This window comes from Sorex fumeus, unplaced genomic scaffold (assembly GCF_029834395.1).
Source record: "Sorex fumeus unplaced genomic scaffold, SorFum_2.1 ptg000045l, whole genome shotgun sequence".
NCBI classification, from domain to species: Eukaryota; Metazoa; Chordata; class Mammalia; order Eulipotyphla; family Soricidae; genus Sorex; species Sorex fumeus.
In genome coordinates this window covers 3,989,526-4,008,065 of record NW_026606102.1, presented here as the reverse complement: position 1 = coordinate 4,008,065, position 18,540 = coordinate 3,989,526, and the positions used below count along the sequence as shown (strand labels likewise).

General features: G+C 45.4%; 1 protein-coding gene across 1 annotated transcript in view; it reads left to right on the top strand.

The window, feature by feature from the left end:
* The window catches only part of ALG6 (ALG6 alpha-1,3-glucosyltransferase), a 35,835-nt gene extending 17,932 nt beyond the window's left edge, over positions 1-17,903 (top strand). Inside the window, exons 6-14 of the mRNA XM_056122261.1 lie at positions 358-422; positions 4,200-4,370; positions 5,320-5,455; positions 8,080-8,165; positions 8,286-8,370; positions 11,798-11,868; positions 14,942-15,010; positions 15,123-15,321; positions 17,561-17,903. Coding sequence (XP_055978236.1) covers positions 358-422; positions 4,200-4,370; positions 5,320-5,455; positions 8,080-8,165; positions 8,286-8,370; positions 11,798-11,868; positions 14,942-15,010; positions 15,123-15,321; positions 17,561-17,758 — 1,080 coding nt within the window. The 3' untranslated portion in view covers positions 17,759-17,903. The remainder of the gene's footprint in view (positions 1-357; positions 423-4,199; positions 4,371-5,319; positions 5,456-8,079; positions 8,166-8,285; positions 8,371-11,797; positions 11,869-14,941; positions 15,011-15,122; positions 15,322-17,560) is intronic.
* The last annotated feature ends 637 nt before the right edge of the window (positions 17,904-18,540 follow it).

Sequence of the window (18,540 nt, the reverse complement as noted above, 5' to 3'; positions counted from 1 at the left end):
ACAGAATTACTCCTGGCGGTGCTCGGGGGACTATATGGGATGCTGGGAATTGAACCCAGGTCGGCTGCATGCAAGGCAAACGCCCTACCCGCTGTGCTATCGCTCCAGCCCCAGGGATCTCTCTTAACAGACCTTGTGGGGTGCCGGGATCAAACCCAGGTCAGCTGCATGCAAGGCAAGTGCCTTACCTACTGTACTATCTCTCCAGCCCCCCCTAAAACTTATTTTATAAAAGTGGAATATTTTGATAAGTAGAGGTAAGGGGGGGGCAAACATTCATTATTTTGTTAAGTGAAATGACACTTGTACAGTATCTGAGTTGAATAACAGACTAATTACTAATATTTTGCCTTACAGATAACCAACGCATTGTGCATATTGCTGTACCCTGGCCTTATCCTTATTGACTATGGACACTTTCAGTATCCTTTACTAATCCAGAATGAAGTCAGAAGCCTGTTGTGAGATCTAAACCCGTTGGTATAATATTGTTTTGCTGTAGTGTCATCTTGCTTACTTGCTCGCTTGCCAAGGTTTTACTTAGAGTTTAAAAAAAACAAAACAAAACGTAGAATGGCTTTCTCTCAACTTGGTTTGGAACCGAAGTGTTGGTACTGGGCTCATTCTTTCTGAAGGATTGGAAAAAAGAATGCCCAGTAACGACACTTGCTCTCCTAGTTCTAAAAGATTTGACCTGTCTTTTGTTTTTTTTGTAAGTGGTATCTGTTGTTGACAAAAGGAAAACTCCCCCCAAAAAGGTGTGTCTATGGAAACACCGAGAGATACTACAGGGTAAGGTAGTTGCCTTGCATGTAGATGATCTCAGTTCAATCTCTAGGACCGCTGTGGGCCCTTGAACACTATCAGGAGTGACCCTCTGAGTACAGAGCCAGGAGTGAGCCTTGACTACAGCTGGGTGTGGTCCACAATTAAAAGCCAAGCCGAAAAGCAAATCTGTAATTGTGAGAGTTCTTTTTTTTTTTTCTTGTGGTGCTGGGGCTCGAACCTAGGCAAGGCAGGTGCTCTGAGCACTGTCTGCACCAGCCCAAGTTTTACAGTTTTAAATCCAGGCATTTCTCTAGCGCGCTATCTTCACCAGCCTGAGGTTTTGCCGTTTTAAAACAAGGCGTTTCTCTAGCAGATGGTGGTGCCTTGGAGCTTCAGAAAAACGAAGCTGAATAATAAAAAAATCAATGTGGGTTTTATGTGTGTAATATTTTGATATCTAAAATAAGGCACATTCAAATAAGCAAACAATTTTTTCGAGGAAAGTTGATAAAATCTGTATGTGAGTCTAATTTGTCTTCTAAATGTATTAAATGTTACCGTCTGTCCCCATCTGTCGCAACAACAACAACAAAAAAACTAACGTAATCCACAGCAACATGATTACTTAATTTATAGATTTTGCTTTTGATGCCAATCTGTTTTGTTATAATAAAATTGATATGTGTATCTGCTGAAGGACTTACCACAAATATATTAAATGTCTGGTTGTTTTTGGTTTTCTTTTTTATGTCATGCACTGTCCTAATTGAGCTCTTTTTTGGGTGTGTGTGTACGGGGGGGGGAATTTTGCGGGATCATTGCTATTGGTCAGATCAAGAACAGTGATATAAAGTTCTTTACAAAGTTTTAAGAACCACTTAGAGAGGGGCTGGAGAGAGTACAGCAGGTAGGGCACTTGCCTTGCATGTACTTGACCTGGGTTTGATCCCCGGCGTCCCGTATGGCTCCTGAGCTCTGCTGCATGTGACCTCAAACAAAAATTGCAGTGAATAATAAAAATACATAAAACCAACTTTGAGAATGGTGGAAAGTTAGTACAGCAGGTAAGGTTCTTGCCTTGCATGCAGCTGACCTGGGTTCTATCCTGAGCAGAGTATTTGGTCCCGCGGGCACTTGCCAGGAGTAAACACTGAGCACAGAGTCAGGAATAAGCCCTGAGCACTGCCAGGTGTGGCCTCAAAACAAATAGTACTTTGAAGTGCCAGGGCAGGTAGGCATTGCCTTGCATGCAGCCAACTTGGGTTCAATCCCCGGCATCTCATAGTCTCCCAGCACCACCAGGAGTGATTCCTGAGTGCAGAGCCAGGAGTAAACCCCTGAGCATCACCGGGTGTGACCAAAGCTTTGATAAATTTCACTTGTATCTAGAATTTACAGCCTGGTGGACTGGCAGCCTGTTACCACATCAGGAAATAGAGGATTCCTGGTACTCAAAACAGCCCTGGTGGCCCTCCCACCTGCTTCTTCTTCCTTGCCCAAAGGCAGCCACATCCCAACTGCTGGTGTTTCGGTTTTGTTTTTTCTCTTGACCTGAGCTTTCTGTGAAGGAGACAGAGCAGGCATTCTTTAGCATTTGCATGCCGAAGAGTTGACCCAGTGCGGGCACTTGGTGGGTGACCATGCCCGATTTTCTCCCACTCACTCCAAACACATACGTTTTGTGAGAGTTCCTCATGTCGTTGTATGGGGCAGTGACCTGACCACTTTCCTTGCCTTCTGATACTCTGTGACGTGGAAATACTCCATTTTATTCCTGGTAGGCATTGGCGTGATTTCCAGGACTGGGCCATAATGGCAGTGCGGCCTTGGATACTCTCCAGTTCTTGTCGTACGTGTGTCATGCCATGGATTGAACCCAGAGCCTCCCTCATGCAAGGTGGGCAGCAACCCTGCATGGCGAGCTTGCATGTACGGGTTTAATTTGAGAGCATCCCCAATTGCTTTGCTATTTTTTTCCCTTTTGGGTCATACCCGGTGATGCACAGTGCTTGGGGGACAATATGGGATGCTGGGAAACGAACCCGGGTCGGCCGGGTGCAAGGCAAAGGCCCTCCCTGCTGTGCTATTGCTCCAGCCCCATTCTTTTTTTTTTTTTTTTTTTTTTTTGCTTTGCTTGTGCTGGGCTTTAAGCCCGAGGAACTCCCACATACAAGGCACGGGCCCTCCTGCTGAGCCATACACCCCCCCCCCCCCCAATATTATCATTATCATTATTATTATGATTACAGGCTACAAATTGCTTTTCAGCCTGACATGCCCCCATTAACACTCCCCTTAGCAACAGTGTGAGAGCTGAATGGAGGCTGAATGGAGTCTCCCTGGCCCCTCTCTGCCCCAACTTCTTTTGCTGTTCAGTGTTTGCACCTATCCTGCTGGGTGCTCACAGCAGGGCTGGGGAGTCACAGATGCTTGGTCGTGGTGCCCCCTATACTTTTGTCCTGAGTTGTGGTTGCTGCTGGGGTGGGGGACCTGTTCCTACTCTAGTCACGGCTTGGGGGAGTTCAGTCTCTGGAGTCACATGGGCACAGAAGGTCTCTTTCGTCTGACCCTTGCCAAGCAGACCCTCCACCACAGAGCCATTCCTGGACCCCCGACTTGGGCATCTTTCGGAATATGGACGATCTTACTTGAATGTGGAGGGTCTTACTTTAGTTCATCTTGTCCACCGTTGCCCCAGAGAGTTAATTCTCTGTCCATTCTTTCGTTGCCTGGGGGATTTGTGTTTTTGGTTTCCAAGTAGTTTTTGCACAGGAGAGAAGGTGGCGGGTGTGTGTGGGGTTGGGAGTGTCTGACTGTACCACCTGGGGAGCCTCCCTCCCTCCCTCCCTTCCTCTCTTCCTTCCTTCCTTCCTTCCTGTGCTCAGGGCTTACTCCTGATTCTGAGCTCAGGGATCACTCATGGTGGGGTTTAGGGAACTGTATGTGGTGCCGGGAATAGAACCTGGGCTGGCTATGTGCAAGGGAAGCATCCTACCTACCCACTGTACTATTGCTCCAGCCCCATATTTTATTTTTTAACTGAAGTAGAAATAGCTTTATTTCAAGAAATTTCACTTAGAAAGATATGAGGGGAGAGAGAGAGGTGATTGGGTGAAAATACAGGCGTTGGCATGTTGTTTTAATATTATTGCAAAATAATTAGCAGAAACACATTTTTTTTTTTGTGCTCTCTCCTCACAGCTCTTTTAACCCCAGCAAATGAGATGGTCTGTTTGGCAGATGTATTATAATTTACAGCCTTATATATCCCTTTGAATTACTTGTCATTTCAGTTCTTTCCGTTTCTGTTTATAAATTGCCTTTACTATAGATATATTGGAAGATCAAGTAAATACACTGTACAAAAGACAAAATCTCCTCCAATTAGCGAAATGATTTCCTTGACGCAGGCACATATATAATTCTGTGAGTCTCGGCTTTGCTTTGTGGGGTGTTCTTGGAGTATCTTGTGACTGGAACGTGCTCGGATCACTGGCATTTTGCTTAGCTTTAAATTACAAACAGATGGAACTTTACCACGCCTTGCCGTTTTTCTGCTTCTTACTTGGCAAGTGCCTTAAACAAGGCATCCAAGGAAAAGGGTGAGTGATTTTTAAATACCAGCATTCAGGGGCGCCGGCGGCAGGGTCGGTAGAGAATTTTGTCTTTTGTGGGTTTCTTAGTAATGTGTCAACTCTGTAGTGAGTTGGAGAAGAGAAGTCACCTTCTTTGTTACTCTCTTTGGCTTTAAGTTTTCCTAGAGAAATCTTCTTGATTCATGTACGTACATTTTCTGGAGGCAGTGTGGATTGGCTTGATAAAGCATTGCTGTTGTTGGGGGGGGGGGGGGCAGGCGCAGGAGAGATAGTCCAGGGGTTCTTGCCTTGCATCTCACCAACCCTGGTTCTAATCCTAGGCACTGTCTGTGGTCCATCGAGCTCTGCCAGGGTGATCCCTGAGCTCTGCTTGGTGTGACCACAAAACAAAAAGCAATGGTATGGACTGTTGTCCCTTTGAAAGCATTATTATACTAGATACTTAATAGAAATGTATCTTGTGATTTAGCATTTTCCTTCCATGTTGCATGCAAAGTTAGATTAGACATTTAAGTTAGGACTTATCTGGGACTTGGGTCGATCACTGTCTCCTGATTATTTAAAAATTTATTTATTTAATTTTTGGCTTTTTTTGGGTCACTCCTAGCAATGCTCAGGGTTCACTCCTGGCTGTGCACTCAGGAATTACTTCCGGTGGTGCTCAGGGGACCATATGGGATGCCGGGGATTGAACCTGGGTTGGCTGCATGCAAGGCAAAAGCCTTCCCCGCTGTACTATTGCTCTGGCTTCTGTTTATTTTTTTCAGTTCTGGGGCATGAACCCAGGGTCTCACGCGTGCAAGCAACATCCCTGGCCCTGAGACTTCCACATATGGCCCCTGTTGGTAGCACAGATTTGTCATTCGCTCACATTTACACACTTCCTGTTCCTCAGGAGCTTCAGGTTGATAAAGTTAGACCCTCTCTCCCTGGCCCCCTGCATTTCTCGTTCTAGGTTGGTGCTGTTGATGAAGCTAGTGTGTACTGTCGTGGGTTCCTTCGCTCTCTGCTGGCTGCCGTTCTTCACGGAAAAGGAACAGAGCCTGCAGATCCTCAGAAGACTCTTCCCCGTGGACCGTGGCTTGTTCGAGGCATGTGTCTCAACTTCCCTGCTACTTCCTCTTAGCACCTTCCCTGAGAACGCTGGCGAGTTCCTGCGGAAGGCCCACGAGGAGTGGGAACCTCAGCCCCTCTCCTCTCTGGCATTCCTTGTTAGTTACTTGCTCAGAGGCCTTTTCTAGTCCATATGTGATGGGATCATGTGTATGGAGACCTGCCATTTCCTTGTTCTTTCCTAGCAGGATTCATGAAGAAGCAGGGGCGTGTAGCTGCAGTTAACAGTTCTCTTTTTCTCTCTCTCTTTCTCTTTCCTCTCTCTCTCTCTCTCTCTCTCTCTCTCTCTCTGTCTCTCTCTCTCTCTGTCTCTCTGTCTCCCTCTCCCTCTCCCTTTCCCTCTCCCTCTCTCCTTTTGGGTCATGCCTGGCAATGCACAGGAGTTGCTCCTGGCTCATGCACTCAGGATTCACTCCTGGCAGTGCTCTGGGGACCAAATGGGATGCTGGGAATTGAACCAGGGTCGGCGACGTGCAAGGCAAATGCCCTACCCACTGTACTATCACTCCAGCTCCTCTTTTTTTTTAAGTTTTATCTTTTCATTTTAGTCTTAGGAAAGTATTTGTTAGGCTAATAATCATGTTTGTTTCGGAAAGAGCTCGTGATTTCTTATGCATTAAGGAACCCTCATTCATGGTTTAATGAGAATCTTTCATTTCATTTAATGCTAGCTTAATCACTCTTGTTAAACTTTTATTACATGGATAATTTCATAATTTAGATTTAGCGATTAAATTAAGCCCAATAATTTTGGAAACAGAAAGGCCCTTTAATAAAGTTAGACAGGTACAACATATTTATAGATCATTTACTTTTGAATAAACATTTCTTTTCATAAAATTAGAAAAAGCACGGAATATATAAATTGCTACAGTATATCTTTCAAAGGATCTACAAGAGGACAGAACTAGCATGGTTCTGGGGGGGCAGATTTGTCAGCGCTGGGGGACCAGGTGGTTTGAGGGATTGAAACAGACCTCCCCCCATGAGAAGCACATACTCCAGCCCTTGGTGCCATCTCCCTGTCCTGGAGGAAGCATTTTGAGATAGTTTAAGAAAGCACTTGGTGGTGGTGGAGACGGGGAATGTGTGAATTGTGTGATCGTGATGCTCATAAATAATCACGTGACCATTCCTGCCACTTACTGGGCATGTCACATGTGGTTTTCTTTGATTCCCCCCCCCCCCCCCCCCAGTAGTTCTGTTTTTTGTTTTGTTTTGTTTTGTTTTGTTTTTGCTTTTTGGGTCACACCCAGCGATGCACAGGGGTTACTCCTGGCTCTGCACTCAGGAATTACTTCTGCTGGTGCTCAGGGGACCATATGGGATGCTGGGAATAGAACCCGGGTCAGCCGTGTGCAAGGCAAACGCCCTACCTGCTGTGCTATTACTCCAGCCCCATCCCTCAGTAGTTCTGAGGCAATGATCATACCCACTCCCAGGGCAGAACTGGGGAGACCAGACTTCTGTCTAGAGCCTGGAAGAGCTGTCATGCAAACTTTGAAAATTGTCCCCTAACTTCCTTTTTGTAGTTCCTTTGGCCTTTCCTCATGCATAAAGGAAAGATCTATTCTCCATGTCTGCTACCTGGTCAGGCACTTGCCTTCTGTTGCGGAATTCTCTAACCGTCTTTACAGTGGTCATGATGAAAATGAGCATCACACAGGGTCGAGAGTTCCCTCACTGCCCTCCAAGCCCAGAGTTGTCTTGGGTCCTGCAGAGGGAGTGGAAGGGCACAGTTGTCGGCGAGAGTCACTTTCTGGGCGTCATGCTGACACAGCTGTGACCCAGACAGCTGCACAGAGGAAGGGGTTCAGGAGCAGAGCACTGGGGTTACACGTTTTATTTTGAAAGTGATCCTAGCATAACTGCGAATGCCTTCCAGCGTCTTGATTTATTAGCCCTTAGCTCTTGTCGTTGCAAGTGGCTGGTAGGTTATTCTAAATAATTTCAGATGTGTGATAAATGTGTGCGCTACAAATTAGGGAAAAATATTTCTTAGGAAGAAAATCTCCAACAACGAGGCCCGGAGCATTTGTTTTGCAGATTGGAGGTTCCAGTTGATTCTTGGCTTCCCATGGTTCCCCGGGCACCAGGCAACAACCGTCTCCAAAGATGAATGACTTCAGTGTCTAGGCATAGTTGTAGCTCTTTGAGAAATATTAAGTGTTTTTGGCAACTCTTTACTCTATAGTTGGTTAATGATATAGGGGTCAAATTGTGAAAAGTGGAAAATGGTAAGTGTGTATGTGTGCTCATGTGCACACGTGGAGTTTAATCAGGTTACCTATACAATTGTGGACAAAACCTTCGCATATCTCAGTAATTAATCCCTTCTGAGATTACGGGCTATCTTTTTCTTTGCTTTTTTTTTTCTTTGGGTCATACCTGGTAATGGTCAGGGGTTACTCCTGGCTCTGCACTCAGGAATTACTCCTGGCAGTGCTCAGGGGACCATACGGGACGCTGGGATTCGAACCCGGGTTGGCCACGTGCAAGGCAAATGCCCTACCCACTGTGCTATCGCTCCAGCCCCGTCCTTTCCTTTGGAGTTGCACATTTATGCCAGTTACGCTAGAGTGTACCCCAAATATCATTTCAGGATAAAGTAGCTAACGTCTGGTGCAGCTTCAGTGTCTTTCTGAAGATTAAAGATCTTTTGCCACGTCACACCCAGCTGATGATCAGGTAAGTAACACAGTACTTTTATATCGTATTTTATTTATTATTTACAGTTAAAAGGTTTTTGTTTTAGTTATATGCCTCTACAAAAAAAAAAAAAGAAAACTAAATGTTTTTATTTTTCAGCTTTTGTCTTACATTTTTGACCCTACTTCCTTCTTGTGTAAAATTAACGGCACAGCCCTCAATCGAAGGGTTCAAATTTACACTGGTAAGTTTTTCCATTAAAAAAATTATTAAAAAATAATAAGTTAAAACATTAAAAAATTTTTTCTGATCGAGTGCCTATTCTTCCTCAGTCATTGTATGACTGAAATGTAAACACGAAAGTTTGTAAGTCTGTAATTGTACCTCACGGTGATTCATTAAAAAATAAAAGATTAAAAAAAATTTTTTTTCTGGGGGCTCCTAAGTGATGCTCAGGAGCCCCCAGGGTGGTGGGGGGGGGGTCACGCCTGGTGATGATTATCCTGGTGGTTAAATGTGAGGTCTTGAACGTGTGGACCTGGGGATTCAACCAGGGTCAGCTGTATGCAAGGCATGTGCCTTTATCCATGTATTATCTCTCTAGCCCTCTTGTTATTTTATTATTTTTGCCAATTTTGAATAGTTTAAGACATTGCATTTTCCACTCATGATACAGTGCTTATAAAGTGCAATATTTGTTGCAATGTTTGTTTTCCCTGTGCCCTCTTGTTATTTTAGATAATTTTTACTCCAACTGATCTTTATTTATTTTTTAAATTTTTTAAAAAATTTATTTATTTATTTTTTTGCTTTTTGCGTCACACCTGGCGATGCACAAGGGTTACTCCTGGCTCTGCACTCAGGAGTTACTCCTGGCGGTGCTCAGGGGACCATATGGGATGCTGGGAATCGAACCCGGGTCGGCCGCGTGCAAGGCAAACGCCCTACCCGCTGTACTATCATGCCAGCCTCAACCCAATTGATCTTTAAAAGCTATATATATATAAAAAGTTGGATAGAAGAGATAGCTCAGTGGGGTAGAGTGCATGCCTTGGATGTAGGAGTCCCGGATTTAATCTCTGACACTGCATGGGCCACAGGCCCCTTGGAGAGTGACCTCTGAGCACTGAGTTGGGAATAGCCTCTGTGCATTGCTGAATGTGACCCCCAAACCAGAATAACACCCCCCTAAAACAAACAATAACAAACCAATACAAATAATTACGTGTTCTGATCAGTATTGATTGGATTGGGAAATAGACACTCGTTTCTTCACTGGGTATTGATTGAGCATCTGACATACCCGGGTGCTGCGTTGGCCTCTAGTTTGCCCGCCCGGCATCTTTCAGTCCCGTCGTCTTCGTATTAGTCAGTGAGGGACTGAGAAGAGGAAAGCGGGGCCGTAGCTCTCCGGCTCAGTCACCCAGTCATCTCTCGGCAGACATGGTCCGTCAGGTGCCAGCCCTGCTGTGGAGATGGGGACAGGAGGGAATATTTCCGGTCAGAGGCTAGCGCCCACCTGCCCTGAGGAATGGCCCCTGAGGTTATCAGAAGTACCTGTAAGGGAAACGCTAGAAAATGTTCTTCAAGGTATCAGAAGGAGTTGATGAAGGACCAGGTGGGGTTGGAGCCACACCTGGTGGTGCCTGGGGCTGCTCTGAGCTGAGTGCTCGAGGGACAGTAGAGAGTGGGGGTTAAACCCGGGCTGCCACTTGCAAAGCTTGTGCTCCAGCCCTTGAGCCGTCTCCCTGGCCCTTATGGTTTGGGGGTGTCATTCTTGGTGGTGCCCCTGGGACCATGCAGTACTGAAGATTGAACCCAGGTCTCCTGCATGCAAGCCTGGCTCCAGCTCTTTGAGCGTTCTTTCTCTCTCTCTTGCTGTCTCTCTCCCTCTCCCTCTCCCTCCCTCTCCCCCCTCCTATCCCCACTCTTTCTTTCCTTTTATAATGGAAAACAGTTTTCATGATTACTTAAAAGTGTTTTCCTTTCAACCTAGATCGAATTCTAAATACAAGTCTATAATTGAGTAATTAATAGTCCATCTAGCAGCAGAGCACTTCACATTTCATCATTGGAGTATTGCTTCTACCAGGCCAGGTTCTTTTTTCTTTTTTTCTTCTCTTTTCTTTTTTCTCTTCCCTCCCTCCCTCCCTCCCTCCTCTTCCTCCCTCCCTCTTTTCCTCCCTCCCTCACTCCCTTTCTTCCTCCCACTGTCCCTCCTCCTCTTCCCCCCCTCCTCCCCCCGCCCAGTGATGCTTAGGGGTTGCTTCTGGCTCTACACTCAAGAATTACTCCTCACGGTGCTTTGGAGACCATATGGGGAATGCTGGGGATTGAACCTAATTAGTCTGCTGCATGCAAGGCAAACGCCCTACCACTCTACTATCATTCTTTTTCTGGGGGTGGGGTCACACTCGGTGATGCTCAGGGGTTACTCCTGGCTCTGCACTCAGCAGTCACTCCTGGCAGGACTCAGGGGATTGTATGGGATGCCAGGGATTGAACTGGAGTTGGCTGGGTGTAAGGCAAGGGCCTTACCTGCTCTATTAGTGCTCCAGCCCTGGGTGAGGTCCCTTTCTAGGTACTGAAGGAGAGAGAATGACTAATATCCCCATGCCCTATTCACTGGGGCCTTTCTTGCTGGTAACAGGCCACTTTTCAGCAGAAAGGATGGAGTGAGAGCTGGAGGTACCGCAGGGAGGGAGTTTGCCTTGTCTGTGGCTGACCCAGGTTTGACCCCAGCATCCCATATGGTCCCTCAAGCCCTACCATGAAGCCCTGAGCATCACGGGATGCGGCCCAATGTCCCCTGCCTCCCCCCGCCCCCCAATTCAATATAATTTTCTTTTCTTTTTGTTTTTATTGAGTCACTGAATTTCAAAGTCATAAAGATATTTATGATTTTCAGTTGAATATTGTTCTAACACCTGTCCCCAGTGTGTCTCCCAATCCCCAGCCTGCCTCTGTGGCAGGTACTTTTCCCCTCCTCCATTGCCAATGTCAATTTTGTTGCTGTTGTTTCTAGGCAACACCCAGCAGTGCTCAGGGCTTACAACTGGCTCTGTGCTGAGAGGTCACTCCTGGAGGGGCTCAGGGGACCATATGCGGTGCCAGGGAATGAACCCGGTTGGCCACTTGAGGCAGAAGCCCTCCCTGCTGTACTCTGGTTCCAACTTCTGATCTGCGTAATATTCTACTGAAAACCTGGATAGGAAATAATTACTCTGCAAAACATTGAGTTCTGTCGATGCACGTATTTTAAACACATAGAAGATTTAATGTGCTACTTTGAGATTTTTCTTTTTTTAATGTCTTTGGTGCTTGGGATGTGTTCCCAATACTAGAGTCTGGCTTGGTCCTTTACCTTGAATTGTCGGGAATTCCTAGAGAGATGAATATATGATTATTGTGTGAGGGACTTAATTTTGTTTTGTTTTTTATTCCTGAGACTCAGTGAGTTTGTTTTAGGTAATTAAGTCTAGCTTTAGACTCACTATAATTTTTTATGTAAGATTTTAATATAAAAATGCATGGCAGTATTTTCTTTCTATATAGAAGCTACATTATACTTTGAAATTTCACTTAAAATTATTTTCATTCACATTCATAATGGAATTGCTATTATATTTTACATATAAAATAAAAAACTTTCTTCCTTCTTTTCTTTAAAGGTTAGCTGTGCACTGTCATTCTTTTTATTTTCCTTCCAAGTACACGAAAAATCCATTCTTTTGGTATCACTGTAAGTAAAACTATTTCAAGTATATATTTTATATTTATTATGTTCATATTATAAATAAACTTGTTATTTACATGTAATCATGTAAATGAAAAACAAAACTACCCCGGTATTAGTTTGCATGAACTTATCTCATAAAATAGTTTTTCCAGAATTATCTCATAACTTTTATTTTTTCTTGATTACTTTTTTCCCAAAATATGACTTCTGAAAGCCCCGTGAATCACAAAGTCATTCATCGTTGACTTTTTGCCATCCAATGGTCCATCACCAATCCCGTCACCAGTATCAGCTTTCCTTACACAGTGCTCCCAGGCACTCCTTCCCCCCTCCCCTACACCTACCCCCACCTCCCCAACACACACACACACACACACACACACACACATATACACATACACAAACACATACACAAACACATACACAAACACATACACACACACCCCTAGCCTGCTGTCTTCACAGGTTCACAAGCATCGTTCCTGTTTGGTTACTAAAGTTTGGGTCTCGTGATTCCAGTGTTGTTGACTCTGTGGTTTGGATATTTAGCTGTCATTTTTCTTCTTCTTCTTTTTGGGTCATACCTGGTGATGCACAGGGGTTCCTCCTGGCTCTGCACTCAGGAATTACTCCTGGCAATGCTCGGGGGACCATATGGGGTGCTGGGAATTGAACCAGGGTTGGCCGCGTGCAAGGCAAACGCCCTCCCCACTGTGCTATGGCTCCAGCCCCAAGCTCTGTCATTCCTTAACATCACCGATGTCCCCTGGGTCCCCTTGGCCTCTGCCCCATCGCTTCTCATCTCTCTTTCTCCCATGTCTCTTTGCTCTGTTTCTTTCCTTCTCCTCCCTATATTCTGGGGCAAGAGTGATGTAGGCATTCCCCCCCCCCCCCATAACTTTCTTTTAAAAAATATATTAATTCACTGCGGGGGGAGGGGGTTTCCAGGAGGTGTCCAGGAGGTGTCCAGGAGGCCTGGATGCCTCTAGGTGATTCTCTACCACATTGTTTGTATTGTGGGAGAGCAGTTAAATGCAGGGCCTGGGGGCACAGTGCTGCCAGTACCACAGTACTGAGGGTTCCTGGGACACCTCAGCAGTGCCCAAGAGCCAATAGGACATGAGCCTTCTTAGCTCCTGGACACTCTTGCCACCCCCTAAAATACAGTACTTTATTTATTGAAAATTTTATTTATAGAGCTGCTAACAGTAGGGCTTCATACATAAATCACCCCAGCATCACAGTGTCTGCCTCCCCCCGCCACAGTGCCCCCATTCCCTCATTATAGTATTTAAAATCGAAAACTTGTTACTGGGGGGCTGAAGTGATAGCACAGTGGGGAGGGTGTTGGCCTTGCACATGGCTGACCTGGATTCAATTCCTGGCATCCCTGCGTGGTCCGTGAGTCCCTTCAGGAGTGATTCCTGAGTGCAGAGCCATGAGTAACCCCTGAGCACTGCTGTGTGTGGCCCCAAAACAAAAGAAAAAAAGCAAAACAACAGAACCATTGCTGAGTTAGTGAGTTTTCACTGCCTTCTTTCTTTCTTCATCTGTATTTTCAGTTTGCTGATCAACAACTGTCTGCCAAAGGGGAGTTTCTCTCACGGCAGCCCGAGCGTCAGCCTTGCTGCTTCCATTCCATTTGTTTCCACATCTCTTCATCTCGTCTTCCGAGGGGGATGGGGTCTGTGGGAGAGCACACCCAGTAGTGCACAGGGCTTACTCCTAGCTCTGCACTCAGGGATCACTGTGGGTGGGGTTTGGGGGATTTTGGGGGGTGCTGGGATTTGAACTGGGGTCAGCTGAGTGCAAGGCAAGTCCCCTCCTGGCTGTACTGTCTCTCGGCCTCGACCATCAAGTCTTATTCTCTCAGATCCCTTCCTTTTTTTTTTTTCTTTAATTTTATTTAATCACAGTGAAATAATTAAAAGCTTTCATGTTTGGTTATAAACACCCATCCCTCCACCAGTGCACATTCCTCACCACCAATATCCCCCCATTCCCACCCTCCCCCTGCCTCCAGGGCAGACAATATTCCCCATACTCTCTCTCTACTTTTGGGCATTATGGTTTGCAGTACAGACACTGAGAGGTTACCATGTTTGGTCCTTTATCTACTTTCTGCACACATCTCCCATCCCAACCGGTTCCTCAAACCATCATTTTCTTAGTGATCCCTTCTCTATTCCAGCTGCCTTCTCCCCTTTGCTCGTGAGGCAGGCTTCCAGCTATGGAGCAGTCTACCTGTCCCATGTATCTACTATCCTTAGGTGTCAGCCTTCTTTATGTTATGTTGTTTTATACTGCACAAATGAGTGCAGTCCTCCTATGTCTGTCCCTCTTTCTGACTCATCTCAGCATGATAGTCTCCATGTCTATCCATTTATAAGCAAAGTTCATGACTTCAACAGCTCCCTTCCTTAGATGTCTCCACATGTCATCTCCTTTCTTTTTTTTCTTTTTGGGCCACATCCAGCGATGCTTGGGGGTTACTCCTGGCTCTGCACTCAGGAATCACTCCTGGAGATGCTTGGGGGACCATACGGGATACCAGGGATCACACCTGAGTCGGCCATGTGCAAAGTAAACATCCTACCCACTGTAGTATTGCTCTGTGTGTGTATGGGGGCGCACCCTGCAGGCTCAGAGGCTGACCCACACAAAGCTCAGGGGGCTGCTCTTCAGTGACCCATAATCTGACCCTCCAGATGAGCTTTCATGAATTCTTACAGGTTCTGACTCTACAGCTGCACGTACAATATTTAATTCTAACTAGCACATGGTTGTGGTTTTAATGAAATATTTAAAGTTAGCATGAAAAGTTTCTTTTGACCTGGTCTTAGCTGATTATTAAACACCAGGCATTTTGAAGAGTTGACTCATCTTCGTCTCAATTCATTTAATTTGTTCTGATAATTATGCAGGGAAACAAAAATGGTCCACACGAAGGGTTTGCTGGTGGGTCTTTTGGTTTTCGTTTGAACTGTCCAAAAGCAGGTAGATCAAGGGTGTTTCTGTTTTTCACAAGCGCTGAAGCCACATTTTGTAACATTAAAATATTTCTTTATCATTTTAGGCCAGTCTGCTTAGTTTTACATGAAATTCCTTTTATGTCTACTTGGTTTTTACTTGTTTCAACATTCAGGTGAGTCAAACCCAATTTTCTCTAAGACATTTTCAGGGTAGTTCTTACAGAATAAACTCAGGGCCAATTTTTTCAATGGTGACAGGTCTTTTTCCGTGTGATGTTTCCACAGCATGCTGCCTCTTCTGCTGAAGGACGAGCTCTTCCTACCCTCCGTGGTGACAGCCGTGGGGTTCTACATGGCTTGTGCCACTTGCCTTTCCATATTTGAACGGACCTCGGAAGAGGAGCTGCGGCTGAAGCCTTTTTCCATGTCTGTCAGGAAGTACCTCCCGTGGGTCACCATTCTGCCCGGAGCCATCCAACATTTGGTTAGTTGTTTGCTTTTGAAGGACTGGTACTTGGTCGGGCACCATTTCTTAAAGCAGTGATTCCAATGCTATACCCCCTTAGAGCTTTTTTGGGGGACAGAACTCCCATCAATTCGCCTGTAGAATCCACCCATCTGGGTCTAGGGAAATACATGGCTCAGAGGGTGGGGCACGGAACCAGGAGAAGCACCTGAGCCATGCTGTGTGTGGCCCCCCAACAGAACCTCAAACAGCGGCCTGCACCCCTCTGCGAAGGGTCCCCTCCCTCCGCCCTCCTGCCCCAGCTCCGTGTCTCTCTCTGGATGTGCCCTCTAAGTGGAATGCTCCAATCTGCTGGTGTTGCCATAACAACATGCCCCTGACAGACGGCTCAAGCGGCAGACAGTCATTTTCTCTTCAAAGAGGCAAGAAGCCCATGATCAGGGCTCCAACGGCCTGGTGCAGATAAGACTTCTCTTCCTGCTCGAGGGCTGAAGGGCGCCTTGCTTGCTCCCTCTGACCTCTCCCATGCCTGCCTGTGGGGAGAGAGCTCTGTGCTTCTCCCCTTGCTTGCAAGGATCCTGGTCCCGTCTGCTTAGGAGCCCACCTTAAGACTCAGTTAAGCTTGAGCAGTTCCCCAAGATTCTCTGGGTGCAGATGTGCTGGAGTTTGGGCATCAGCAGATGAATGTTGCCAGGGCAGTGGAGTCCCTAACAAGGACTCGTGTCTACATTAACACGTGCTTTTGTGAGACTGCCTTCCTGCCCTTAATGTTGTTAGAAGTGCACCTCGACTGGAGCATGTTTCAATACTTCCTTCCCTTGTACTGCCAGATTCTATTACACAGACAAGCCCGTTTGCTTTTCCAAGAGCTGCATTAGGCGCCTCATCTTTCTGGCCGCCGTGGCTTTCACTGCAGTGAAGATCTGTGTACAGATTGTTTCCGAAGGGCAGCACCATTCTTCCTTTGATATCGCTTTCTGCACTTCCTTGATGGCACTTCCTGTTCTTACTTAAGCCTTCCTAGTGGCTCTGAAGGGAATGTCACCGTGACTCTGATTTACACTGATGCCACTGAGCATCTCTTTAAACTAGACACTTGTTGGCTCTTCCTGGTGAAATGCCTGTTCACATTCTTTGGCCGAATTTAGAGGTTTTTTTTTCCCCTTCCATTTTTATTTAGGAATTGTGCAGTTCTTTATACATCCCTAATGTGGATTTCAACAAAATATGCCTTGTGAATATTTTCTCCCATTCTGTGGATTGGTCTTTTACTTTCTTCTTTTTTAAATTTTGGTTATTCAGTGCTCAGGTGCTATTCCTGGCTCTGTGCTCAGAGATAACTCCTGGCAGTGTTTGGGCATAATGGGGTGCTGGGAATTGAATTTGGGTCAGCCGCATGCAAGGCAAGCGCCATCGTCGCTGTACGATCTCTCCGGCCCTGTTTTTTTTGGAAGGGGTGGGGGCACACCCAGGTGTGTTTAGGGCTTACTCCTGGCTCTGCACTCAGGAGTCACCCTAATAAAATGTGACCTTGAATTTTATTTAACTTGTTCATGCATTTCCTTAATTAAATGGAACACTCTGAGGCCAGGACTGTTTTCTTCCATATGCCTCACTATGTTTTGCTCTGGCACTAACTCAGCTGGAAATGTTTGGTGATTATAGAGTATCATTTGCCATTTGCCAAGGAAAACTTTTTCATAGGTGGGTGTGGGTTCTTAGGTTAATTTAAAATCTTGTTTAATTTTTGGGCCATGTCCAACTGTGCCCAACCAAGGCTGCCTTACTCGAGGCCTTGCAGCTGACCAGATTTGGTCCCTGTGACCCCATATGGTCTTCTGAGCCCCTCCAGGTATGACCCCTGATCCAAAGTCAGGTGTAAGCTGTGAGCACCCGTGGCCCCAAATATAACCTCTCAAACCCCCAAGCAGCTTATGTTGAGATTCATCTGAAGACTGGCCCTGCAACCCTTTTATTCTGTTTACTTACAGGTGTAAGGCAGAGTCACTAGCATGTTTAAATTATTTTATCTTGGGGCTGGAGTGATAGGACAGTGGGTTGGGCATTTGCCTTGCACACGGCCGACCTGGGTTCGATCCCTGGCATCCCATGTGGTCCCCCAAGCACTGTTTGGAGTAATTCCTGAGTACAGAGCCAGGAGCAACCCCTGAGCATTGCTGGATGTGACCCAAAAAAGCAAAAAAAATATTTATCTTTTCTAACAACTCAGTGATGTGTTTTTTTTCTCTCCTTACAGTTTTTTATCTCAGTAATCACGATGGTTCTCTTGACACTGATGACCGTCACGCTCGATCCTCCTGAGAATTTACCAGACTTATTTGCTGTACTGGTGTGTTTTGTATCCTGCTTACACTTCCTGTTCTTCTGGGTGTACTTTAACATTATAATCATATGGGACTCCAAATATGGAAGAAATCAGAAGAAAATCAACTAACTCTTCCCAGACAATGTGAAAAGTGTGAAAATGTTCTGTGAACATCGTGCTATGTATAAATGACATTATTTTCTTAAGAATTAGGGATTTACAGGAAACTGTGATACCTCATTGTTGTCTGCACAGAATAAATGTATGTGGAGACCAAAACCTCACAGAGCCATTGATTTGCTGTGTATTGCATGGTCAAGACAGAGTTTTATTAACAATCACAAATATTCAACTAGGAAAATAAGAAAAAAATGTCCTTTATCCCAAATTTTTCTTTGGAAATGCACTTTGACATCTTGGGGGGCGGGGGGGAATCTGCAAATGCAGGTAGAATCTAGCTCCTTCTTTTGAAAGAAAGTCATTAATTTTTTGGGTCACACTCAGCTTATTCCCAGTTCTGTGCTCAGGAATCATTCCTGGCGGGGCCCAGGGGACCATATAGGATGGTGGAGGATGAACCCACGTTGGCTGTGTGCAAGGCATGTGCCCTTCCCACTATACAATTGCTGCAGTACTGAAAAATCACTGTTTTAAATTCACATTTAGTTTTCCTACACCCTAGAAATCATTGTTGGTATCTTGAGTATTTAATAACTATAGTGAAAAAGCAATTTAAACTACTTGGGAGTTTGAACATGTCTTATTACATGTGCAACTATGATTTTTTTTTTAACAAGGCAAAGAAATTAAACCATGTTCTTATTTACTTCTAAAAATGTTCATAACTTAGTTGCAATTAAGCAATGAGTTTTCCTTTATTTGAATTGCAATTTCAAGTTAAACTTTTGGCT